This window comes from Gasterosteus aculeatus, chromosome 5 (assembly GCF_964276395.1).
Source record: "Gasterosteus aculeatus chromosome 5, fGasAcu3.hap1.1, whole genome shotgun sequence".
Taxonomy (NCBI): Eukaryota; Metazoa; Chordata; class Actinopteri; order Perciformes; family Gasterosteidae; genus Gasterosteus; species Gasterosteus aculeatus.
Window position 1 is genome coordinate 13,663,906 of NC_135692.1, and position 26,458 is coordinate 13,690,363.

General features: G+C 46.3%; 1 protein-coding gene across 6 annotated transcripts in view; it reads right to left on the minus strand.

The window, feature by feature from the left end:
* Nucleotides 1-26,458, minus strand: part of LOC120819166 (protocadherin-15-like) — a 96,837-nt gene that overhangs the window by 31,895 nt on the left and 38,484 nt on the right. For all 6 annotated transcript variants that reach the window (XR_013467763.1, XR_013467762.1, XR_013467761.1 and 3 more), the window contains 15 exons: nt 25,836-26,042; nt 24,550-24,684; nt 22,821-22,970; nt 22,622-22,713; nt 21,979-22,080; nt 17,220-17,352; nt 16,577-16,656; nt 14,735-14,828; nt 12,132-12,260; nt 5,160-5,279; nt 4,889-5,074; nt 4,424-4,660; nt 3,795-3,911; nt 2,765-2,905; nt 1,426-1,538 (listed from right to left, as the gene is read on the minus strand). Coding sequence is in view for 3 of the 6 variants with exons in the window: in XM_078103526.1 (XP_077959652.1) it covers nt 1,426-1,538; nt 2,765-2,905; nt 3,795-3,911; nt 4,424-4,660; nt 4,889-5,074; nt 5,160-5,279; nt 12,132-12,260; nt 14,735-14,828; nt 16,577-16,656; nt 17,220-17,352; nt 21,979-22,080; nt 22,622-22,713; nt 22,821-22,970; nt 24,550-24,684; nt 25,836-26,042 (2,036 nt within the window). In the remaining 3 variants the exon portion in view is untranslated. The remainder of the gene's footprint in view (nt 1-1,425; nt 1,539-2,764; nt 2,906-3,794; nt 3,912-4,423; nt 4,661-4,888; nt 5,075-5,159; nt 5,280-12,131; nt 12,261-14,734; nt 14,829-16,576; nt 16,657-17,219; nt 17,353-21,978; nt 22,081-22,621; nt 22,714-22,820; nt 22,971-24,549; nt 24,685-25,835; nt 26,043-26,458) is intronic.

Consider the following 26,458-nt stretch of genomic DNA (forward strand, 5'->3'; position numbering starts at 1 on the left):
AGCAGGAAGGAGACCAATTATTTTCCCCTGTCATCGTTTGGTACAAATAGATGTATGAGGAGGCTGATAAGTAAACAGGGCGGCAGGAGCTACGGGCTTTTAACAGTACATTAGGTGCAAGTGCAAAGTGGGGAAAAGGATGGCAGAAGGAGTAAATAAAAAATGTGTGTATGTATTTAATGAAAGAAGAAATGATACACAGCCCACTTTGAGAAACAGAGATAATAGCTGTAGATTACAGGCCAATTTCGCGTCTGTCTAAACAGCCAATTTCAGAGAGAAAACCTGAGGTGAACCGCCGACCTCATACAAGCAGCAGCAAGTGGAAAAGTTAAAATGATGACGTGAGAGCGTGTATCTGTCTTAATTTACTGTTTCACAGACATTAATCCAGCTGTAGAATAAGGAAAGCTTATTTTGTTCGTGATTATTAGGGACTGTTTCTTCATGGCAATTTGTATATATGTATTCTAGTTTTTTAAATAGCTCTTCATCCATTCCATTAACATGGGCACAGTTGGCCATTTTTGGAAAAACAAACACATTAAAGCACGCAAAAGGAACTGAAAGGCCGGCCCAAAAAACACTGACTGGTGGACTCAACGTCTCTTTAAACTTGTTCTATATTCAGTCTCTGCTTCTTTCAGTGCTTTCCCTGCGGACGGGGAAAGGCATGCTGCTGTCCCTGGGACTTGACGCTACTCTGCATCATTTTTGGGGACTTTGAGTTCCGAGAATTATGAGAACGAAACTTGAAATTTTTTTTTGGAATCTCCACACACCAACGCGCACACTTTGAGTTGTGCTGCAGACTGAATCGGGCGGGTAGAGACCAAGCTGTTCAGACTTCGCACCTTCTGTTCCTGCCGGCAGTCCCCGCAGCGTTGCTTTTGTTCGTTGAGGAAAGGTCGATCATGGCAGATTATTTTCATTGAAAGTTAAACATTCTGCTCCATATTTAAGCGCACCTGTGCTAATGCCATTCTTTAAAGAAGAAAAACAAATCCTCTGAATTAATCATAGTAGCAACTGGAAACCAGTTTGTCAGACAGTATTTTATGTTTTCATTTGCTTGTGTTTGAGTGAGATGAAGGACGACGCTTCGGACGCTGACGGAGCGTGTGATATCAGCCTGAACTACATTTGTGTTTTATTGGTAATTTGCAAAAAGTCATCGCTTCATTATTATCGTTATCAGACATTTGTGTGAAAACCTCATAACAACGGTGGCGGTTCGGCAAAAAAAAAAAAAAAAATTGACCTTTGACAACCTGATTGGAATGGCTTACTGAGATACTGAGGAGAGAACGCTGCACAACTCGAAAACATAATGCCTCCAGCCGTGCCTGTCGCCGGTACATAGACACAAAAGATGTACTGCTTGTGTGTGTGTGTGTGTGTGTGTGTGCATTCACGCGTGGGTACCTGTATTCTTCCTGAGTGAACACGGGGATGACAGAGGGCTGAAGGACCGTGATCTCTACCAGAGTAGTGTTTTCCTTTACTGGCTCGCCATCATCGTAGGCCACCACCACCAGCTGTCAATCAAATGAGGGTTAAGACGGAGTCAGTAGATTTCCACGTGCTTGCTTTGCAGGACGAGAGATATCTGTTCACATCGGCTGTGCAGACAGCGGAGACAGCCAAACAAATGGATCAGCTAATGCGTGCCAGGCCGGGAATAAATCAAAATGAATGTCTTCGTTTTTGTTGCCCGCATTCTAAAGGCACATTATTTCCACGGGATGATTGTGCGTCCCTGCAGGGGTGCTCATATTTCCATATTATCCTTTCTTCTCCGTTTAATTGGAGGGGTAACTACTGTCAACCGGGCCCCAAAGGAATCCCAATGAAGGCCGAATTAAAAAAATCAAGAAATCAAAATGTTGATCTCTCCACTGCCTTGTTTAGCCTGGAAATTGCTACTGATAATGCCATGCCCTTCATTATACAACTCACACTCCCATTCACGAATGTATAACTGCTGAAACCTTGTAGGATCATGTGGTAGTGAAAGGCTTTGCTCATTGGTGCAATGCTTTTCTCTCTCAACTGCACTGATGGTGAAAATTACAAACTTGTTTCTAGACGTGCACACTTGCTTATGCATGCAAAGCTATTCCCTATGCATTTTATGAAAGTGCTCCTTGGTGGCATTATAGTATGATACAAGAAAAATCATCATTTTCTTTTGCAAAAATGATACCAGTTTATCTCAGTGATGATCCAAAAAATTGGACTGATACATTTAGTTTGAGCTAAACGAGGTAGAATCAGGCCCCTGAGTGACAATCCTTGTTGTGTTAATTAAAGCGCAGTGAAAAGATGAAATTAGAATGGTCCAAAACCCTATTGAGGACTGCAGATGGGAAAAGGCAATTTGAAACTGATAAGCCGCAGCGTTATATTTTGTACGGAGGATAAGGATTTATAAGAGTGCTCTGAACAAAGACACCGTTATGCTTTACAGATTATAAAAGAAAGTAGAATCTGCAGTAACAAAATGATCAAATTCATTTCCAAAGACGTAATTAATGTGTTGCAATCCCAAACCTCCACCAAACTAATCCCCAAAATAAAGCACAGCAGCGAAGGATGAAATAAATCTGCAACAACCGTTGCTGCTTGTTCACTCCATAGCAGATGTGCTGGTTTTATATTTCAAATACAAAAAGGAAAAAAAGGACATTATTTAAAGTTATTGTGTATATATATATATATATATATATGGCATATTGATTGAAATGTGCACAGGCACACTCACGCTGAACTTGAGGTTGGGCTCTTCGTTGAGGTTAACTCTGGTTACAACGTTTCCCGTCTTTTCCTCCACGTCGAATATACTGGCCGAGTAGGAAAAGGCCTCCTGGTTGACTTTGTAGCGCACCAGACCTGCTGGGGTTCCCTGTGAGGAGAACAAGTACACTCAGATGAATGTCTTCCTGGAACACACACACACACACACACACACACACACACACACGCTTAGGACTTTTCACAATATATTCTAATAAAACCGTAGCGGAGTAATGACTGTTTAATGACTATTACAATATTTAATATCCAAAGCAAATTATTTCGAGCCTAAATGTCAAGACAGTGTGTCGCTGGCTGAGAAGAGAAATTCCAGTTCCAATACTGACACCTTGACTGATGTGTAATATATATACGTGTGTGTTATGGCGCTACATTATTTGAGCATTGGGAGCCTTTATACAACAAGGCCTTGAAATTGACCCAAGAGAGTCCGTCTTTATGCTCAGGCTTGAGGTCTGGATCAATCAAGCTGATGTAGTGAGACAGCAGGCGCGTTAGTCAAGGCGAGGAGGGACTTTTAAAGAGGATATGGGGAAACGTCGCCAGAGTGGAACATTTCATATGGAGAATAATTGATTTCTTCTTGAGAACTGCTCGGTAAATATCAAACTTCTGTTTTTCCGGTCTTCTTTAATATAAATCTTCTTTTCGTGATTTACCAAATGCAAATCTACCAGTTGGTTGTTTCCTGTTCACGATAAAGATGAGAGCGATTTTTCTTCCACACCCTTGGCCGCATTTCTGCGGCCAAACAAAAGTCAGTTTGACTCCGCAGAGCAGATTGAACCAGCCTATATTACAAAGATGTCTATTGTTAAAACCCCAATGGGGTTATAACTAAGTGCCACAAGAAAGAAAAAACTGTGAAAACACATGGAGAACACTCAGACAAGCATCGCTATCTTCCATTATTCCCCAACACAATTTTAGGAGCAAACCGAAAACGAGTTTGAATAGCAGCAGCTGGAAATGCTCACCGCGGGGTCAGAGTCATTGGCCGTCACCGTGGTTACGATGGTTCCCTTGAAAGCATTGGGGGCAACCAGGCCTCGGTACACTGACTGGCTGAATGCCGGAGAAAAGTCATTCATGTCCTGCAGCGAAACAAACACACGCACGCGCACACAGTGCGGCATTGCCGTTGTAATCATACGTAACATGGAGCTGTTTGGGGTTTTCTATGAAAGGACGAACATTTGTAAATACTAAAGTTGAATGGTGAATGATGGTGTTTTGCTCTCACTGACTTTCGCAAATGTATCTTCCTTCTCATTTCCACTTTCTCCCTACAGTCCCCAAAATGACTAAAGGCTCCCTCTTCATTGGCTGCGGAACATCTGTTCTCCCCAAACAGCTGCTCACAGCATCCACACCCAATCTCAGTAAAATAACCTTTAAGCCCACAACCAAATGCTAATATTACTGTAATGAATGCAATAGGAGTTGTTTTTATTTTGGTTTTCGCCATCCAAAAGTCTTCCCAACACAATCAATTTAAGCTTTTTTTGAATGCCATTTTTGAAATAATCAATTCAACTATTACACGATTCCTTGGGATTTTCTGTCCCATAAAAAGAATGCGGGAAACACTGGCGGCGCCTCTCACCGTGATGGTGACGGTAACAGAGGCGAGTCCGGGGGGCATGCTTCCCCCCGCGTCCGCCGCCTCCACCGTGAAGGTGTACGCGCGCTCGGATTCACCCAGAGCCTCGTAGTCCAGCACTCTGAGGACCGACAGCGCTCCCGTCGCCGGGTCCACGCGAAACAGGCCGACGATCCCCTGGTCCGAGCCCCGCGTCCGGATTTGATATGTGAGGTTGGCGCCGAGGTCGGCGTCTGTCGCCTGCGGAGGGGGAGACGGGGGTCAAGGAGTGGAACGGAAAGCAATACGATCGGCGTGTGGAGTTGTGGCCGGGTGAATTGGTTTCATACTTGCCAGAAGGAACGTCTGCAACGCTGATTCCAGTCCTCCTCCTTTTTTTGATTTTAATAGCTAAAGATGGCTTATTTTCTTTTTCAGCTGTTTTGACCATTAAAACAATTTTTACTCCGACTCCACCCGCTGACTCACCTTTAGCTGCAATATGACCGTGTCTTCGGGGCTGTTCTCCGGCAGGCTGACGTTGTACGTTTGCTGGGTGAACACCGGGCTGTTATCGTCTACGTCCAGGACGCCGACGGACAGCGTCAACCTGGACCGCCGGGGGTCCACTGCGCCGTCCCAGGCCTCGACGATCAGATGATAGTGACCTTTCACCTTGAAGGTGGAGGACGAGGATCACAGTCAAGCATCGACGCCGCGGGAAAACTGAAAAAAAACGCAAACGCGTTGACCCCCTGACCTCTCTGTCCAGCGGCGCCGTGGTCGCGATCGCGCCCGTGGCGTTGATGCTGAACAGCGCCGGGTGGTTGACGAGCCGGTAATGCACCTGACCGCTAGCCCCGAGATCCGGGTCCGTCGCCTGGATACAGACAACGGAGAAAGATTTCCAGAAAAGCAATTAGAACGGAGCTAAAACTCATCAGTCTGTCATTGGAGCAAATCGTTCTCTGATTAAAAGTGAACTCCCTCTCAAGTCACCCTAAAAGAGTGTGAACGAAGCGTGCGCACGTACACAACAGGCCAACACTTTCAATCTCGGTAACGTTTACTGAGCTTTTCCTTCCGGGAAGAAGATAAATACATTTGCAAGAAAGTGAGTGAATGTGTTTGTCCTCGTGAGAGCGACACAAATGACTCACAAGAGACTCGTCAAACTCATTTCCAGCCCCGCAGTTTCGCTCGGGGCGCTTTGATCACATTTGGATGCGTCCACGTTTCATTTGAATCAGCTCTGACCTTTTCGACCTTGTACTTCTACGCAGTGCTCCTTTTTGAAATGTCTGCAGCGGGAGGTCGTAGTTCAATGCAAACACGGAAAAAAAAGATATGGACTCGCTGCGTCGCCGTCGCTCTCGTCTTTTCCAGTTTCACACTAAAATCCAAACCACCTTTAACATTAACATTCCCCGCCGTCAGCATTTCACACTTAAAATGATTCTCCACGTTAAATTTTCACTTGGTAAAAAAAGAAGTACTTATTTCCTTTGTTACGATTGATTCATGAAGCGAACAGCAGGACTGTGTGATTATCGTGTTGTCAGGCTGAGCGTGAACAGTGAACACAATAAGTCATCAGGTTTTCCTTTGCACTTTGTCGCCATGAATCATGTCACGGCCATGACGAGGATGTGACGTCAATGATGCTCAAAATATTTGACCGTGATCAAGCGTATGACTTGGCGGTGTCGGTTTAGCATGTTTCTCTAGAGCTCATAACTCAATTGGTGATTATATTCCATTGGATCACTTCCTGCTGACCCATTTTTCCCCTGTTTCCCCAATTTCAGATCATTAAACTTTCATCTTGTCTCACGCCGGAACTATTAGGATGCATAGAAAATAGGTTTCGTCTTGGCACTGTAACTGCAGATCGCCACAGAGGGGAATGAAGGCGTTTTTTTTTTTTGTGATTTGTGTTCTGTGGCTCATTGATTTCTGGTTGTAAAGCTGTACTATTAATTTAATGGAGCGTCGCGCTTCTGGGTGATTATCTTGGGCCGTTTGGAGAAGGAGGAGGCGAAGATTAAAACATATACACCGGAAGAGCGAAAGAGGGAATAAAAGGAAAGATACAAACAGTTTGTGAAGGTACAACCATGGGTGTTTAGTAAATATAGCATCTCATGGAAATGGAGATGTGTTGCCGTGTTTCCTTTCACATGTTTCCACACGGATTTGATTTGATTTTCTGAAACGTTTGATGTTTCACATTTGACGGGAAAACATCATTACACAGAAAACCTTAAATCAATTATTCATCTTGAAGTGTCACGGTGTGGTTCACTTCCTGTCTTATTTTGTAGTTTTGTGCCACTCGTGTCCCCGGGTAACTTCACTTCCTGCCTTGTCTCGTCATCCCCTGTGTTCGTCTAATAGTTTCCACCTGTGTCCAATCACCTGCACCTCCCTTGTGTATTTAAGCCGTGTGTCTCTTGTGTCACGTGTCGCGTCATTGTCTTTTGTCACACATGTTGCCTGCTGCGTTTCCTCCCGGTTCCTGTGTTTTTGAACATTGACTATTAAAGTCCTTTGTGTTTCCTGACAACTCTGCGTTTGAGTCCTGCCTTCCACCCTACACCCTGACAGAATGACGCGACCAAGAAAGGACTCAGCAGAGTTTTTTCCCTTGGACGAGTTCAGGGGAACCCGTCTGGCAATGGGCGGTCCACGGAGTCTCCAGCGGGCTGCCCGTAGTGGGGGAACGGTTCTCCCGGGGGTTCCAGCTGGGTACTTGTACTACTCCGTCTCCCCATCTGGAGCCCTCAGTAGGCATCTGGGTCACCATCCGCCGCCCCCCACATGGTCCCCAGAGGAGGAGACCATTTCGTGGTCGTCTGGCGGCGATTCGCACTGGGAGCGGGTAATGGACCTTGCGGTCCGACTACAGGCCACCTATGCTCCCCACGCTCGGCCGCAGCGCACAATGTCCAGCGCTGGGCCGCAGCGAATTCCCGACCCCGCTCGGTCGCAGCGCAAGATGTCCAGCGCTGGGCCGCAGCGACGTCCCGACCCCGCTCGGTCGCAGCGCAAGACGTCCCGCGCTGGGCCGCAGCAGATTCCCGTCCCGGCCTCCCGACCCAAGCCCATGACCCCCGAGCCAGTGCCACGATCCATGCCCCCGACCCCCGAGCCAGTGCCACGATCCATGCCCCCGACCCCCGAGCCAGTGCCACGATCCATGCCCCCGACCCCCGAGCCAGTGCCACGATCCATGTCCCCAACCCCCGAGCCAGTGCCACGATCCATGCCCCCGGTACCAGCACCACGTTCCATGCCCCCGACCCGACCAGTTCCGGCGCCACGTTCCATGCCCCCGACCCGACCAGTTCCGACGCCACGTTCCATGCCCCCGACCCGACCAGTTCGGGCGCCACGCTCCATGCCCCCGACCCGACCAGTTCGGGCGCCACGCTCCATGCCCCCGACCCGACCAGTTCGGGCGCCACGCTCCCTGCCCCCGACCCGACCAGTTCCGGCGCCACGCTCCATGCCCCCGACCCGACCAGTTCCGGCGCCACGCTCCATGCCCCCGACCCGACCAGTTCCGGCGCCACGCTCCATGCCCCCGACCCGACCAGTTCCGGCGCCACGCTCCATGCCCCCGACCCGACCAGTTCCGGCCCCACGCTCCATGCCCCCGACCCGACCAGTTCCGGCCCCACGCTCCATGCCCCCGACCCGACCAGTACCGGCGCCACGCTCCATGCCCCCAACTCGGCCAGTCCCCGCTCCGAGACTCAGGCTCCCTCCCTCCCATCCCATGGTCCTCTCCCACCCTCCCGTTGGTGATTTGAGGGCCGTCTGGGATCCGGCCCTTGAGGGGGGGGCTACGGGGTGGGTTATGGGGGGGGCTGAGCCGACAACTGCGGTGTTCCGTGTCCCCGAGCCGGCGCCGCCGACTACGGAGGTGTTCCGTGTCCCCGAGCTGGAGCCGACTACGGAGGTGTTCCGTGTCCCCGAGCTGGAGCCGACTACGGAGGTGTTCCGTGTCCCCGAGCTGGAGCCGACTACGGAGGTGTTCCGTGTCCCCGAGCTGGAGCCGACTACGGAGGTGTTCCGTGTCCCCGAGCTGGAGCCGACTACGGAGGTGTTCCGTGTCCCCGAGCTGGAGCCGACTACGGAGGTGTTCCGTGTCCCCGAGCTGGAGCCGACTACGGAGGTGTTCCGTGTCCCCGAGCTGGAGCCGACTACGGAGGTGTTCCGTGTCCCCGAGCCGGAGCCGACTACGGAGGTGTTCCGTGTCCCCGAGCCGGAGCCGACTACGGAGGTGTTCCGTGTCCCCGAGCCGGAGCCGACTACGGAGGTGTTCCGTGTCCCCGAGCCGGAGCCGACTACGGAGGTGTTCCGTGTCCCCGAGCCGGAGCCGACTACGGAGGTGTTCCGTGTCCCCGAGCCGGAGCCGACTACGGAGGTGTTCCCTGTCCCCGAGCCGGAGCCGACTACGGAGGTGTTCCCTGTCCCCGAGCCGGAGCCGACTACGGAGGTGTTCCCTGTCCCCGAGCCGGAGCCGACTACGGAGGTGTTCCCTGTCCCCGAGCCGGAGCCGACTACGGAGGTGTTCCCTGTCCCCGAGCCGGAGCCGACTACGGAGGTGTTCCCTGTCCCCGAGCCGGAGCCGACTACGGAGGTGTTCCCTGTCCCCGAGCCGGAGCCGACTACGGAGGTGTTCCCTGTCCCCGAGCCGGAGCCGCCGACTACTACCGAGGTGTTCCGTGTCCCCGAGCCGACTACTACGGAGGTGTTCCGTGTCCCCGAGCCGACTACTACCGAGGTGTTCCGTGTCCCCGAGCCGACTACTACCGAGGTGTTCCGTGTCCCCGAGCCGACTACTACCGAGGTGTTCCGTGTCTCCGAGCTGCCGACGACGACTACCCCAGACGTTTCCCGTGTCTCAGAGTCTGCCATTCTAGAGACGTTCCGTGCCCTGCAGTCGCCGCTCCGGAGCCGGATTGGTGACCGCCCGCCGGGCCGACCCCCAGAGGCTCCCCGCTCGTCTGGCCGCCCGCCGGGCCGACCCCCAGAGTTTCCCGGGTGGTCCGACCAACGTCTCGGGTTTCCCTCCCCCCCACCCCTTGTTTCGCTCTAGTGTGAGCCGCCTGGAAGTCGGCCCTTGAGGGGGGGGTACTGTCACGGTGTGGTTCACTTCCTGTCTTATTTTGTAGTTTTGTGCCACTCGTGTCCCCGGGTAACTTCACTTCCTGCCTTGTCTCGTCATCCCCTGTGTTCGTCTAATAGTTTCCACCTGTGTCCAATCACCTGCACCTCCCTTGTGTATTTAAGCCGTGTGTCTCTTGTGTCACGTGTCGCGTCATTGTCTTTTGTCACACATGTTGCCTGCTGCGTTTCCTCCCGGTTCCTGTGTTTTTGAACATTGACTATTAAAGTCCTTTGTGTTTCCTGACAACTCTGCGTTTGAGTCCTGCCTTCTACCCTGACAGAAGTCAAACATATTTAAGTCTGCAGTTCCCGGAGACTTTTTCCTCCGTCCTTCCCCTTTCCCATCTTATCACATTTCACATTTCATTTCTTTTTTTCTTTCTCCTTAACAGTCTTCTAACCATTTAAATCCCCTTAGAGAAAAAGAACAACATTTGCGACTAGTCTAAACGCCGAGCCGTTAATGGGAGGTTTTGAGTGCAGACAGCCGTGCTGTTGTGACAGGCGAGGGACCGACAGGCCGCATGTTTTTTTTAAATACAGCTAAAAACTGAGGCAGACGATTTTCCCTGATTCATTCCCCTCTCCGAAGCTGCAAAGCGCACAAATCACTGAATTAATCTGCCGTACTGCAGCACTGTTGGAAAAAGCTCGAATCTCATTAAATGGCTGCCGTTGAGGGACTAAACAAAATGCTTGAGATTAAATATTTGATCTTTGAAGCTAAATGGCGTGCGCGTCACTACGGTTGGTGTGACGCTGCCCCCCTCTGATTCTCAAGGTCACATTGGCAACGATAAATAAAACAATTGCAGTTGAATCCCTTCTGGAGTCTTCTTTCTTCCACTGCATCGTTCAGATGAAGGGTTTCCTTTCCTTATTATCTTTGACCTCTAAATCTCTGATGGCCAAATGACCTCACTCTAAATGTATCCAGCCTCCAAATAAGAGTCTCCCACTCATGCAAGTCGGATTGAGAATGCGTCTCTCTCTCTCTCTGTCTCTCCCATTTCTCTCGGCCACCCATGCATGTCTCTCCCTCTTCCTCCGCTCTTTCCATCTTTCTCCCAGGAGTGAGTCCATTCACTCCTCCGGGAGGACTCCTGCAGAGGCCGCTGGGGGAATCACGCCGTCTGTTTTGTTTTTGGAAAATATCCAAGGGTCCTTGAAAGATGGGAAGTTCAGGATTGGATCACCTTCGGGTGCCCTCTCTTGAGATCAGAGCGAGCTTTTGGATTTTGCATTTGGAACGTGTCCGAAAGTCTGTGGAAAACTTTGGTAATGCTCGGAACGAACAGGTCCTCTTTAAAGATACGGTTGGGGTGACGTGTTGGGAATAGCACCCCGCTGTCCAGACGGGAATTTAGCTTTTTACCCTGGAACCGTAGACACGGGGCGTACGAGGGCCACATGTTCATCTCCGTACTCGTCCTGGTGTTTAAACCAAAAGATGCCTGATTAACATTTAAAACCTGGCAAAGTGTCAGACTGATCGAAATAAACCGCCCTCCACCCGACCCTGGTGTATAAAGGCTACGATAGAAGCCTGGAGCAAATCCAAGCAACCGAGTGAGCGTCTCCAAAGATCACAGCCTATCAAAGTGTTGGATTTACCCGTGACCCCCACCCTCGCCCCCCCCCCCCGGTCTGGGCGACACATGAGTCCGTTATCAGGTCTGGAACACGTCCAGGAGGCTTTGCGGTGGTTGGAGGAGAGGCCGCTGCTGATGCATCCCACACACTTCCCACTGCTCACTGGTCCACATTGGTTCATATTCACCACACAGACAATAGGATGGGATAGTGTGAGTTAAGGCAACAGCAGAATTCACCAAAACCTAAAGGACACGGCCACAAAGAAAAAAGGCCGAAAATCCTGATCTGGAAATGACTTCACGTCATCAATAAAAGTCTCCAGCTGCGCAGTTGAAAGCACTTACGCTAAAACGGCTGCTTACACTTCAGTAAATAAGTAGTATAGAATTCTTCAAGCCTTCAATCTAAGCCTTAACTTTAATGCCGTGAAAATCCTTTTATCACCTCCCGTATTTCACCACAAACATTCAGCATTAATGTCATTTCGGGTGTTTTTTTGGGGGGAATTTGTTTTTCTCCCACTTTCCGTTTCACTGCTCTGTCAATTCTTCAGGCTGCTGATCTTCCCACCGAGCCGCATTAGGATGTCATCTTTACTGACTTCATCCGCCGGGCATTGGCTGATTTCGAACGATTATACTGTATAATATAAAGATGTTTTATTATATACACTATGAGTATTGTTATATAGGCCTATTTATGTTGACAGAATATTCACCAGGAAAATTAAAAACGTAATCAATAGGTAATTTGCAGTGAAATTTGATACAATCGTCTTGCATCCTGTCCACTAACCAATACGAGACACACAGTCTCGCTCTTCATTACAAAGCTACACAGTTATGTGCCTGAACACTGGTCCCCGTTGTAAGAGATTGTAAGCGCAGGCCTTAATTAGAGCCTGTGAGAATCTTGTTAAGATCTAGATAAAGTTGTTATCAGAAATATTCATCCTCACCTGGACTCGTCCAACGTAGGCGTGGTCCCGCTCCTCCACGACGGTGAGGTTCACCGGCAGCGCAGGATCGAACAGCGGGTCGTTGTCGTTGACATCGGTCACCACGACGCTCACCGTCACAGTGGAGGTCTGCACACAGTAAAAGGGACTTGTTTAAAATCTGCATTTGTGAATATACGTTGGTGAATGTTTGGATTCATTAGAAAGGTAATTTCTGCCGTAAATATCAGCGCGTTTCACAAGGAAAGAGAGAAGCAGGTCAAAGGTCATCGATAATTTGGTTTGACTAGAGAGAGAGCAGGAGAGTGCGAGCGAGAAAGAAAGAGAGAGAGAGCAAAGATCTGTTTTTTGAAGATTGGAACTAGAAGGAAGTGGAAAATGGAGAAAAGCGAACGCATTTACAACAATGGGATGGAGAAAGAGAATGTGTGTGTGTGTGTGTGTGTGTGTGTGTGTGTGTGAAGGAGAGGGACAATCACACAGTTGAGGTTGGCAGAGCGCACGGCGATGCAAGTAATTTGAGGTTAAGAGCTCACACTTGACAAAACAGTTTATCCGAATGCCAATACAAGTAAAACAGAACGGGCTCTGATAGAGTGAAAGGGAAGGCTGTGAGCAGACACACACACACACACACACACACACACACACACACACAGGGAAGATGAGACGGAGTAAGCTCCATTCTCCATCGGGGGCTTTAAGCAAATCATTTTTTCGATAACCTTACAGCTTAGAGTTTATTATCTATCTGATGTTGTGGGCAAATGCCAAAGTCTTACACACACCAAAATCTGGAGACACGATATTCTTAAAGGCTCAACGCGGGAAAAAGAGCCCTTTCAATCATCACTGATCACGTAGAAGTGTGCGGCGTAGGACGAAGCTACGGAAAGGGCATAGACGATCCCCCCCTAACAAATGGGAATAGAGCAAAGGAAAAGGAAAGGCGGACGGAATTTGGGGCATCCTCAATGAGCTCAGGAGGAGGAGGCGCTAACTTGAAAAAAAAAAACCCCTCATGCGTACCGTTCCTTTAAGGTTTTCAGACGCATTGTCTAACATGCAACATGCAAGCATCTTGTCAGATATCGTTCATGTTTATGTGACTTTTCATTGCACCATAGCAGTGTGTGAACGTTTTTGGTGGACCTGGACTGTCCTCTGGATTCGTCCCCACTTGCGCTGCCACTCACACAAACCCAGCGTCACGTGTCAGGTATTGTAAAAACGTCAGCCTCATTCTCTCGGCGACTGAACAAACCATCAATACTGTAGCTTCTAATAGCAATTAACGGGAGTCACATGAGCTGATTGCCGCGTCCGGCGAAGCCCGGCGCCTTTGCAGTGGAGCTGTTGTTGCTGCACCAAGCTTGTAGGGCCCTCAATCTCTGGCACTATGATGGATCCACTGGCCAAATAGCCAATTAGGCACTTTGTAGTCTGACACTCTCGCGACGGGACATTTAATAATAGGGGACACAGACGTGTGCGCGCATACAAAGACAACCCAAGGCCGTTGAATGATGCTGATTAATGGGCCCGTATACGCGGGGGGTGGGGGGGACTAGACCCCAATCTTTTATTCTCGCTTTTCTTTTTCTTTTGTTGCCTAACTTCCCTTCTGTGTCTCTATGTTGCTCCCACCACTCCTCCCTCGCACACTTTCTCTCCCTTCTTCGAAATATGATTGAGTGTCAAGCAGAAAAATGTCCTTTTTAGTCTTTTCCTGACTCGCAGACCTTGGGGGCACAGAGATAATGCACTAATTGTCAAGGTCCAGAGAGCAGTTGACTAAGTGTACGTGTTAAGACCCCCTTTATATAATTGCATATTAACAATTGTTAGGGGGGTAAGAGCCGGCCGAAGACCTCTCCCTATTCTCTGCACTCACACTCGTTCTCTCCTCCGTGTGGGACGGTGTGTGTGTGTGTGTGTGTGTGTGTGTGGGAGAAGGTCGGAGTATTCAAGTCATCATTTTTCTGTCTCACAGGGACCTCAAACTTTGCCTTTTGCTTTACTTGACGCGTGGTGGGGGGGAGGGAAGGGGGGGGGGGAGGTCTCGGCGACTAATGTTTCGATCTCGACTAACAGATGGATGACGAGAGAGAGAGAGAGAGAGAGAGAGAGAGAGAGAGAGAGAGAGAGAGAGGAGAAGCTAGAAAGGGATGACGTTTGGAAGCCAGAGTTAAGGAAAAAATGGATGGAGCAGGACTCCACCCGGCGCCTCCTTATCTCGGGTTTCCCCCCCCATGAGAGCAACTGAAGGTTCGACTTTAAAAAGAGGAAAGACGAGACGAACACAAACAGAGAGCGGTGGCGAGAACGACTTTAAGTAAGCGAGGAAGGGCACAAACAAAACACGACATTCTTAGACTACGAGGTCTCGTCCATTAAATCGGTTGAAGTCGGAAACACCAGATGGGACTCACTTGTAAAGATATTTCACTGTTGCTGTTTTTCATTTTGATTGGGATGGTTATTATGATTACTGAATGAAAACCTATTAACTTATTTTCTGATGTCCCTCTTTTTACACGACGCCAAAGCCGATGTTCGGGTCCAGCCGTTAACACCTGTGCGGCAGAGCTCGATTTTCTTACCCCGTCTGGGTGTCCGTCGGAGGCCGTGACCACCAGTGAATAGTGATCCACGGACTCCCTGTCCAGGGGCTTGTCCAGCACCAAATACCCTGAACTGGAGGCAAAACACACAGGCATGAATCACAGAAAAACAGTGCAATAAAAGTGCAGCACACAAACAGCTGGGGGGTCCTAACTGTTATGAGAAGTTTCAGCTCATGATGAATAAATGGCCCACCGTGTTAATCAGTCTCACGCTGATACTTCCAGCCATTGTAAGCAGTTTGTATGCTAACTCTGGATCGAGGGGCAAATTTGGACACCTATTTATCTTCAAGGCAACACCACTTCGGAGAGAACAATTTTCAGAAGATTGCAAGCACTGATAACTGCTGCCTAAAAGCACCTTCTTTACCGATGACGCCTCATGCCTGTCACCTTGCCCATGCTGGTATTAAGGAATGCCCTCTCGGGTGCTGTTGCTGTACTGGCTTGGACACTAGCGTGTCATAAAAAATACTTTTTTAACTGAAATAGAATCTATATGCAAAATACTTAAGATACGCAAGATCAATACGGCTCATAAATAGAAACTTTATTTTATTCGATTGACCATTGGTAATAAAAAGGGTCTTACAATATACATGTATAGGTTTAATGGTAGATGGGAATTTCAATCAGATGGTTATAAAAATCAAGTAGAAAGATCAGCTTCTCGAATCATTTTCTTCAAACAAATACATGAATGTGAATTATTCATATAATCTCAAACTCAAATCATTGAGAACAATTCAATTCAATAGAAAATGTCATAACAGAAGATTTAAGGGCGGTGAATAATGCATAAGTCAAGAACCACTCTGCAAGTTAACTGAAGAAGTAGAATGACGGCTTGAGTGCAGCCGGAGACGTCTGACCGATCAAAAGCCAAAGCTTTGATCTCCACCTCATTGATGTACCATTTACTTGCTAAGTGAGGATTTGAATAATGTTTTAAGTGTTTTTAAGTCCCCCGTCTGCAATGCACATTTGTTCAAATATAATAACTTTGTGTGTGTGTGTGTACAGACACACTTTAAATGGTCTCCAGAGGGAAAGATCTGAAGCGCACTACAAAACTTTTTATGTATATTTATGGATGATTCATGAATAAATCAATGTCGGTGACACACACACACACACACACACACACACACACACACACACACAGACACTTATTTTTCTCCTTCTCACCACATGTTTTGACACATTTTCCTCTTTTTGCTTACTGCTCTCCAACCAATCATCTGCTGCGACATGTGATGAGGCCCTAAAAATAAATCCCATTGTTCGAGATGAACCCAGGATAATTCAAACATATTCATGAACAAATGGTGATACACCCCCTAAAAGCTCATCACTGATCTTTGTAGTTCTGTATTAAGATAATCAGGAACCTCTGGCCATCCAACACCAGGCCTCTAGTGCACTGAACTGATTTCTCCATCCTGGGCCAATATGAGCTGACCGGCACGCTGAACAACTCATTTTGATCTTGTACCTAATATAGAAGACTCCTTTACTTGGTCCTTTTTCTTTTGTTCTTCGATCCTTTCTCCGGTATAACAAAAGCATTCTTAATGAGCAATAAATGAATAAATACAACATAATGTGATAATGTGAAGCCCTTCGTGCCCCGTGTGAAATAAGTTGGACTACTTTCAACCCGTTACACACGCAAACGTTACGTTGCCATGGTTACACCGTGTGCAAAAATCAGAGCGCAAATACACAAATGAAACTGTTAACGCCTTGTTTGCTAAATAAAGAAACTCCCCGGTCTTGATGAAACCTCTGAGTGTGTAATTGTACGCGTGAGCTTACTTCTGCTGCAGAGCAAAATGTCCGAAGGCGTCTCCTCTGAGGATTTTGTATGTGATGTGATCACTCTCCCGATCCACCGCCTGGTAATCAATGACAGAAACGTACGTTTACACACATCTCCATCAGAAAGGCCCAGCCCTGTATAATGCGTATGGTTGAGCGTGTAGGCAGTTAAGTCTTCATTTAATGAAAAACACGAATATATCTATCAACGTAGTGAATAAGCTGTAACCTTTGCACACCGTGTTTGAATAGTACACTGTTTGGAAACTCTTTGGCTCCCGAGCTTTTAAAGTAATGAAAAAAATAGTTCAAAGTGTTGAAGCGGAGGATGCACAGTTGAAAAAAAGCTCAAACAAATAGCTAACGCGCTGAAATAGGGTCCAACACATAATGACTACACGTTTGAGCCATTCAGCCGCTGCTTGAATGCCTTCAAACATCAGAGGTTCAATTGTGTGGAGCGACAATTTCATATCAATAATAGTGGAACAACATACAGCTCAAAAAACAATTTGGACCTTTTGTAGGGGGGGGCTGGGGGGAGAAGTAGATAATTGACTTCATCTGTAAGGAGAGGTGGAGGTGAAAACCAGTGGTGCATAGTGTGTGTGTGTGTGTGTGTGTGTGTGTGTGTGTGTACCTGCAGATTGAGCAGCGTCGCTCCGGTCCTCATGGCTTCGCTGATCTCCAGATCGTATTGCTGTCGGGGGAAACGTGGGGGGCTCTGGTTGTTTGGGGGCAAAACTTCGATATAGACCGTGGTGATGGAGGATCTGACGAGAGGGAGGACGAGAAGAAGAGAATGGGCTGAAGCCAAGTGGAGAGATTACAGACAGATGACGGCCTGAAAGGGAGAAGCAGATAACAGAGGAGAGAGGGTGGAAGAGAAGAGCTGGAGGGCAGCACAAGAGGATCGTGGGTAAAGGCAGCGGTGTCAGGGCCGGCGAGCGGTCCGGGAAAGCGGTCGGACGGCTTTTGTTTCTTTGCACTCGATAAGAGTCAACAGCGTATTGTGTCAATAACTCATTCACGTAGAGGCGGATCCACCTTTCTATCCCTTCGGATTAATACATTAAACCACGTCTGAATAGAGTGGCGTGTTGTATTACTCCTTCATAGCCTTCGACTTGGTTAAGAAACAGCCTCAAATTAGTACCAAAGCCTCTAAATGACATTGAGCATCAGAAAGAGGACCTTCGATTCGGATATATGTCGATATTATAAGAGCTGTGCTTTTACTGCTCACCGCCCCGGAAGGTGTGCTTGTGGCCGCCGTGCCATCGAACACATAAACCTTTGCGTTCACGTTAGAATGTTACATCATCGAGGGGGGTTTGCGCGCACGTCTAGAACTGGATGTGCGAGTACGGTTAAAGATCAAGGAAATGTAAAACCAACGCCGTGTTTAAAAATGGATTCAGAAAATTCTTTGGCATCAGAGGGAATATCAATGTTAATGTTGCACTGGGATGTTAAAGAGGTTTTACAGATTCATTGGAAAGAGTTTATCGTTCACAAAGCAATGAAAGCAGGCGAACATGGAACCAGAGTACTTTCTGGGATCGTTTCACTCTGCGAAATGAAAGCGTTTGACGAATGTCTGTTCCTAATGAACATAACACGAATCTCAAAAACACATTGAGAGCTTAATGACCTCCGTTGACACAGCAGCTTATTTCCTTGTGTCAATTTTCGATTAGCTCGCTCAAAGTTGTCATGTCAGACGTTTTTTTCCTCTAATGGAGATAACAAGACACTGGCTGCAAATGAAAGGAGACTGAACCGGCATCTGGACACTAGCCGGACATCTGCGCCACCAATTATCAGATAATTCAAATCCTGGACGACAGCTTCCCAAAGGAACAACATTCAATAATTACTATAAAATAAAATTGGCATGACTTAATGTATCTTTGTAATATATACACAGCACTAAATTTGCATCAACTAATTAACTAATTCATTAATTAATAAACAACACCCAGCGCAGGTCAACACATGGAATTTATCAAAAGAAAACAGGTCTTATGTGGTGTCAATGAACATCATCTGGATACAAATATCCTGTTAGTACCAGATGGCACCATTCTAGCCGCTTACTGCTTCTTAGTAATACATCTTAATTAGCTGGTCAGCAAAAGACCAATTATTCCAATTTCCCAGTTTCGACCGCACGTTGACACCCTGGATTTGGTTTGCTTTCACTCACCCTGATGTTCAGGGGAAGAAACCCGCTGGTTTCAGTTTGTCTCCCTGCTTGGCGAGAGAGCTTGTTTCAGCAGGGAGAGATTAACTCCACTGAAACTGGATCATCGACGGAAAAAGCCAAAGAAGCTCGGCTCCAAACAATAGCCCACAAAATCTGTTTACGTTCACAACAATAAATGAATAAAAAGATAAAGGCTTGGAAAATGTAAGCTAGCAGAGGGAGAGAAAAACAGTTTTATATTTGAACAATTCAGATGGCTTTATGGATGAAAACAGCTGAGGGAGCGGAGATTATTCAACTGTGGTTTCTACCCTTCTTATTTCTACCCTCTTTTTCCACCCTAAAACTCGTTAGTCTACCAATGGTAGAGAGACTCTTCTTTCTCATTTAATATGCATCATCCACTTCACGGCCGTGGCTTCATAAAACCGTTTCAACACAAACCCACACACGTGAACACACAGACATTAAGTAGCGCGACACATGCACGTTAAATTAGCTGAGCGCTTGGCGAGCAGCGGCCTGAAGCTCCTGCAGGTAATAAAACCATCGACGTGAATACTGAAACCGCAATGGTCCATCACAGTAGTTCACATATTTATATTACTACTGCTATTGGTCGGTTTTCATTTCCATACATCTTGAATTGTCCTTAAGTCATCTGTTCCTGCAAGACGAGGACTCCATGTTTACTTTGGGCTTCAGTGAGGTCAGTGAGATCAGTGGGGGTCAGTGGGGTCAGGGGGGTCAGGCAACAAAAAGTGTGTGTTTCATCAATGTTTTTTTTTTTTTGTGTGTGTAAAACAAAAAACGTTTTTAAATTGAATTATCCCACAGTTACAAATCCCGTTTTTAAGTCGACAATCAGGAACAACCTACTTCTGTTTCTGGGTTTGAGGGTTCTGAAGTGCTGCCGCAGGCGTCATGGCTACCGATAAAATAAGACGTTCAGGATGATAATAGTAATAAACATTAATAATAATGACTGTATCGTGGCTGCTTTTCGAACTGTTTTGAACCATTTTTTGAATTGCCTGTAATTGGTTGTTGAACACTGCAACTTGCAAAACAATGACTTGTAACCAACCAAGCGGTAGTATTTTCCTACACGCCTCATTTACCTCGATCTCTCTGCAGCTATTTATTTAAAATCTTATGCCGTCTAATCTGTTCTCGCCCTCCTTCTCTCTTACGCTAGCGTGAGATGAAAGAATAAATGACACCCGCGAGCCTTCACAGTTTCACAGTAGCTCGGGTGCATCTATGTAGGCCACAGAGAGCACCTCTAATCCCGATGAAACATGTGCGTCGAGCGGTCTTAAACAGTCGTAGGCCCCTTAGCATGTAGTCCTCTCCAATCGTTTCAAAAAACGTCACGTCGGTGGCCGCCGGGGAGCCGGACACGCGGCCCGTTTTGGGGTCCTGACCCGCATAGTTTTAACAAATCAGGTAGACGAGATGGATATTGATTTGCTATGCGGGTTATGTTTTCAGATGAGATCAATTTTCTGTGGGCCAATCACTGGAAGCATCTCAAGCTGGTGCTGTGCACATTCTGTATTGATTTGGCAACTGCACAGCTGGAGTCATGTACGAGAGGGGAGACCACTTCAGCTTTTATGACAACTAAACATTGTTGGAGAGAGCAACATAATGCATTCGTGACCGAATGAATCAATCTGGGTTGATTTATTAAGACGCAGTAGATTGAGTCAGTTTTGGGTAACTGAGGACAAACCACAAGTCAACTGAGATGCGTACCTTTGAGTGGCAGAAATGCTCAGAGGCTTTAGAGCATTTCATTATATATATAATATATATATATATATATATTATTTATATAAACATATATATTTGTATTATTTTATTTATATATATATATATATATATATATATTATTTATATAAACATATATATTTGTATTATTTTATTTATATATATATATATATATATAATATCAGTATCAATATAAAATAGTAAATTTCAATATTTACCAGGTCAAAAGTTTTGATCATTTGAAAAGCAAACGTGAACCTGAAAGTTTTAGAATTTTTTTGAATAAAATATTTTTTTCACTTCACTTTAATTTTTGATATTCACTGTATTATATTTTCCAATAGAAGAATTAATCTTTTCAGTTTCAAAATGTTATTTTCTTAGTGTAACTTTCAGGTTGAACGTTTGACCTGGATTTGGCTCCATACCACTAGAGCTGTGCAAAGGATACAGCCGAGCTTCACACTGCGAGCATTAGAATCTGAGAGACGTGAGCGGGCGACACGTTGGACAGTAAAAGTCATGGGGTTGTGGAGACAGGATGGACGTAGCCGATCCAGATGGATTGCTGGTGACAAAGATCTAACGACGCTGGGTTTTGAAAAGTTTGAAAAGTAATCTGTGATGAAGAAGAAAATAAAGGTATGTCTAATTCTGCAGGATCATTTCCTCTTTTTATGACTCTGATGACTCTTTTAATCACACTGCCTTTGACGGCAATGTTTTATTCACGTTGCACAACTTTTATACAGCTTTCCCATAATGTAAAAGTGTCTGTCACCTCCATTCTACATCTGTGGAGCAAAATGTTCCAGTGGACGAACGGTTCGATTTGCTCACTTTCAGAGATATTACACGGTAATTGGCAAAATGAAACGTTCTAAATTGAACAGCTCTCTGCCAGACTACCTAATAAATATACAAAGAGCTAAAGGACGTTGGTGGCGGCAGCATTCTCCTGAGATAACCCAAGTTGGGGAAAGTTTGTGAGTTGCTGAAAGTCACGGCTCATTGATTTAATCCACGGAGGAGAGGAGACTGGCAGGCGACGGAAAACAGGAAGCAGACGGATCAAAAAATATAGAAAATGTCACCACATCAGGTCAGTCCGTATCCTTTAGAATGCAGCAAGCCCAGAGGTCATTACACGTTGTGTCTTTAATGTCTGTGGCATTTACTTATCTTGATGGACGTCTGCATTTGCTAAAAATTGCCCTTCTCTCTGAAATGCAGACAGTAGCCCATCATTTTCAGTCAAGGGGGTAACTAGCAGTGAAGCTTTCGTTCTCCTGTATCGCTGTATTCCGTGTTCTTCCGGCTCAGCTGAAAAGTGTGTGAACAGAGAAGGTTTGACCGTGCTGTAGAGCGCCTGACAAAAAGAGCTCGCCTGGGCTCTGGAGAGAGAAACTCTTACCTCCTCTGGGCCACGGGCCCGTTGTCCATGCCTTCCACAGTCAAAGCGTAACTCCGCCCAACGGCGAGCTCCACGCCGGGCGCGGCGGTAATGACCCCGGTGCTGTGAAAACAGTTCATGCGTTAAACCACTATGAACACTGTCACTGCAGGTGGTGCACGGACCACGTGGGCGACCTCTACACCGCTCGTGTCGTCCACCAGTGTGTCTCTTTTGTTTTTATTTAGCAGAACTTAATTCATCATATTTCTTCTCAAAAAAGCCTTTGCATCCTCAAATGACTGCATTTAATCGGATAACCCTTTATGAACGCGCTTTACTTACCACCAACTCTCTGAAGACCAATTATTTCACTTTATTTCACTTCAACTGTGGCTATTTGTGCTGATCTTTGTGAATCGGACTCATTTGCATGAAAAAGGGGGCGATTTCCTCATATATAAATGTATAATACCTAATTTAACAACGCTATGAGCAGAACAATATTTGCTTATTTGGGTGCCTTTTACCCTTAGAGGGCTTTTAAGATCACACGGTTTATTTTTGTCTTGTTTGCATAGTCGCGCAGTCCCTTTTGTTAATTGGTTCCTGGGTGTGGAACCTAAACATTTTAATAATATAACAATGCAAGCGATATATTCACCATTTGCCAATAAGGAAATGTCCCTGGTCGCCAGCTAAGATCCGGTAGGAGACCTGACCGTTGGGTCCTGCATCCGAGTCAATTGCTGCCAACTGGGGGGAGAAAAAATGAATTCATCATCCATATGACTTTTAATAAGAATATGGCAAACAATCAACTGTTGTAAATAAACAGTGTGCGTGTGTTTGGCAGTGCATACCTGCAACACAGTTTCTCCAGGGATCATATCAGTAAAGAGGTTGACATTAAAGGAGACATTAGCAAAGGTTGGAGTGTTGTCGTTAGCGTCCATCACCGTTATTGTCACGGTAACCGGAATGCTCTGCTGGACTCCATCCGATGCTGACAGCTGGAGGGACACACACGACCGGAGAAGAAAAACGACAGGAGCAAATAGACGTTACACAAGAAGCTACACTTTGAGGACTCTAGTTTCAAAGTTTACCTTCTTATCTTCATGCTGAACTAAGCTAACTGGCCTGCTGGCTAAGGAATATTCTTAAATGTACATGAGAGCCAATAATTGGATAACTCAATAATCAGCACGTAGAAGAAAGTATTTAGCTGTTTAGCTGCAAAATATGTTTTAAATTAAAATCTAAAAAAATGTTAATGTCTTCCCGTTAGGGGTGATGTCATCATCTTGGTCTCCTCTCCCATCAAAGTAAAAACTAATGAAATGTGTCCATGTGAATAGTCCATCCATGATGCAGATCAACAGACGCCACAGAAGCTTCTTCACTGATAGCAATCTTCTCTGCCAAGAAGCTGATTGTCTCCTTTAAAATGAAAATCATCATCCAGGTCTCATAGCTCTCCCTCTCCCTCCCTCGGCGGTTTCATTTATCCTGCAAGGCTTTCATGGCGATTACTGTACACCTCCGCATTTCAATCAATACGCCGCTCTTTCTACTTTTCCCATATTTAACTTTCAAATAGACGCATGTACACACAAGGATGCATAAGATCACTCAATAAGCTGCTTTCACACACACACACACACACACACACGCACAATTACATCATGCCCAGACAGGCAGTAACAGGCTACTTTAAGTAACTAAACAACGCTGTCTATAAGGAACACCCAGACACTAAGCAATACCACATTACATTCAAAATATAGTACGAAATGATTTACATCAAATTAAGTGGAAAGAAGTCAAAGGGAATTTACTCGTTGCAAAATTTCCCCTTTCAGAATAATGTAGATCCCATTATTGGAACAGAACTTGTGATGCGTTGATGTGTTTAATAATTGAATGTAGCACCTAGTAAATACCATTTCCTTAACAAAGCATTTTTTAATGATATGTTGTATTATCAACTTTAATCTGCAAGGTAACCGAAGTTATCAAATAAATGTAATAGAGTAGAAAAAAACAGCAGTTTTTAGGGGACGGAAACAGCAAAGGAAAAGAGGGATATTAAGGCGGACGAGAACAACCAACCATAAAAAACATAAACATCGATGGAAAGAGGTAAGACAAAAGAGGGACATCAACCACCGTGAGACACATCTGCTATACTTATTTCTGCCTAATCCACCATAAAAAACAACGCAAACATCTCCCCCTCGTTGTCTCTTCTGTTTCGGTACCTTTCACTCGGCGTTCCCCTCCTCCATCTATGTTGACTTTTTCCGTCTTTCCATCCACCCTTGCAATTTCTCCCTCCCCTCACTTTGTCTCACTGTCTCCTAGCTGGTTGAAGGTGTAGATTAAGCTTGAAACACCACTGACTTTGTGGAGCACTCTTCTCTCTCGCAATCTTTCCCCTCCTCTTATTTTCCCCTCCAGTTTGCACCTCTTCACAAGATTAGAATCCTCTCAACCGAAATATTTAAATGCATTCAGAAACGTATCCCCCCCTACCCCCCTCCCTCCTCCCGCATACATATCGTATATAAAGCAAAGGCTCCAGCGTACCGTGAGTGTGTAGGAGTCCTGTGTCTCTCTGTCCAGCGGCTGCACCAGGGTGAGATATCGTCCGATTCCGCTGGCGGACACGGAGAAAACATCAGCGTAGGTGTCCAATGAGAACTGGAGTTGAGGGTCCCTCGTCTGTTGGAGGGAAAGAAAGAGGTTTAGGAGGACGAATTGAGGTCATTAAGTATTTTCTTTGAAAACCAAAAGAAGGGAACTCAGTAAAGTCCACCGGCAAAAAACTAAAGCTGTGGCACGTTTACACATGAAATGATGGCTGCTGAGCAACTTCATTTATTCATTCAAAGTGACGCGAATGTTAAGAAAGCAGTAATTATTGAGCTCTCTTGTTGAGGAATTATTATGTTTTCTAAATGAAAAAGGAAAACCAGCGTGAAGAAAGTGAACGAAGGAAAAGGTTTCCACGCGGGAGAGCAAAGAAGTGCTCAGGCAGGAGGGCAACGAAAAAACAGCTCCAAGGTTTGCTCGACATAAAAACTCTCCTTAGAGGGCTGTGCGTGTGATGGAGAGGCAATACCCATCCAAGCCATTCGCACTGCTGTGTGTGTGTGTGTGTGTGAGCTCCTATTCCAGATAAGGCTGGCTCAGCAGGGCAGGGGGGGCTGATGATATTGTAACCACTGTGGATATTGAGTCATAAATAAACACACACACACACACACACACAGTCATATGCACACACATAAATAAAAATGACGGATGGCACACATGAGCAATTAGGACTAATCATCATTGTTGGCACTTAATGCTGGAGGAAAGACCGGGGTTAGCAATATTTAAAATAACTCAACGTAAAATCAATCTCCACCAAACACACACAGAGTCTGAGGAACACACTGAAACACACACACATTACCCCCACTAAGCTCATTGCATGCTGTTGGGATCTTTTAGAAAGCGATGAACCAAAGCTTGCTTTTGTCAAAACGCCGATGCCACATCTTAAAACAAACTAAGCTCTTGGGAAAGCAGCGACGGTAACATGTACATTCTCACATCATCACTGACAGGCAATTGATCGACACTGTCACCATGCCGTGTCTTTTACACATTGATTTGATTGTGTTGGAGACTTTCGCTAAAAAGTTCCAAAGCGCCAGAATGTAAGGATATACCATATACCAGCACGGTATATATACGCCAACAGAAGACTACTAGAAACATAGCTCTGCAACTGTAACACGGTATATTAGACCTATGACCGTCCTTCCTGTGCCCATTAAAGCTGATTCCTCCGGACACGAGTATTAGTATACTTTAGTTCTCACCTCCTCCACGTCGTTATCCAGAGCAACGATGGCCAGCGGTGAAGAGAGGCTGGCGTTGGTCGCTATGGTGGTCCCCACTGGTGATGCTTCACTGACGTAGCCATGGTAACTAGCCTCCAGGAAGTAGGGCGCCTGGTTGTTCTCATCCAGGACTTCGATCTGGAGGTTGGCAAAAGCTGGCAAGGGGTGTCCGTTGTCCTGCTCTGCCTAAAGGGGAGGGAGAAAATGATGAGGAAGGACAAGGGCTGTGAAGTGTTGGTTTTTAACAGAAAAGGTATATACGACGAAAAGATTTGACCTTTCAGACTCATTCCCTTCTTGGAGTCAGGAAAAGTTGAGCCAGAACCCCCCCCCAGCCTATGTCTTATGAATGGAATAGATAGAGTTATAAATCATATTCCCCTCCAATAGCTTTTTTTTCTCCCACATCTTCCCTTCAAGTCTCTCCCTTTCCTTCCGAAGGCTTTTGGCTTTCTCCCCGTGTAGAAAGTCTATTACAGACCACATGCGGCAATTTCCCCCCCACGGTTAGAATCGTCGCTGTGGAACACAGTGTTCATTCCCGGCCTCCCGCTCGAATGTTCTTTCCCGTTTGCGTTCTATTCCTGTTCACCATTGTCATT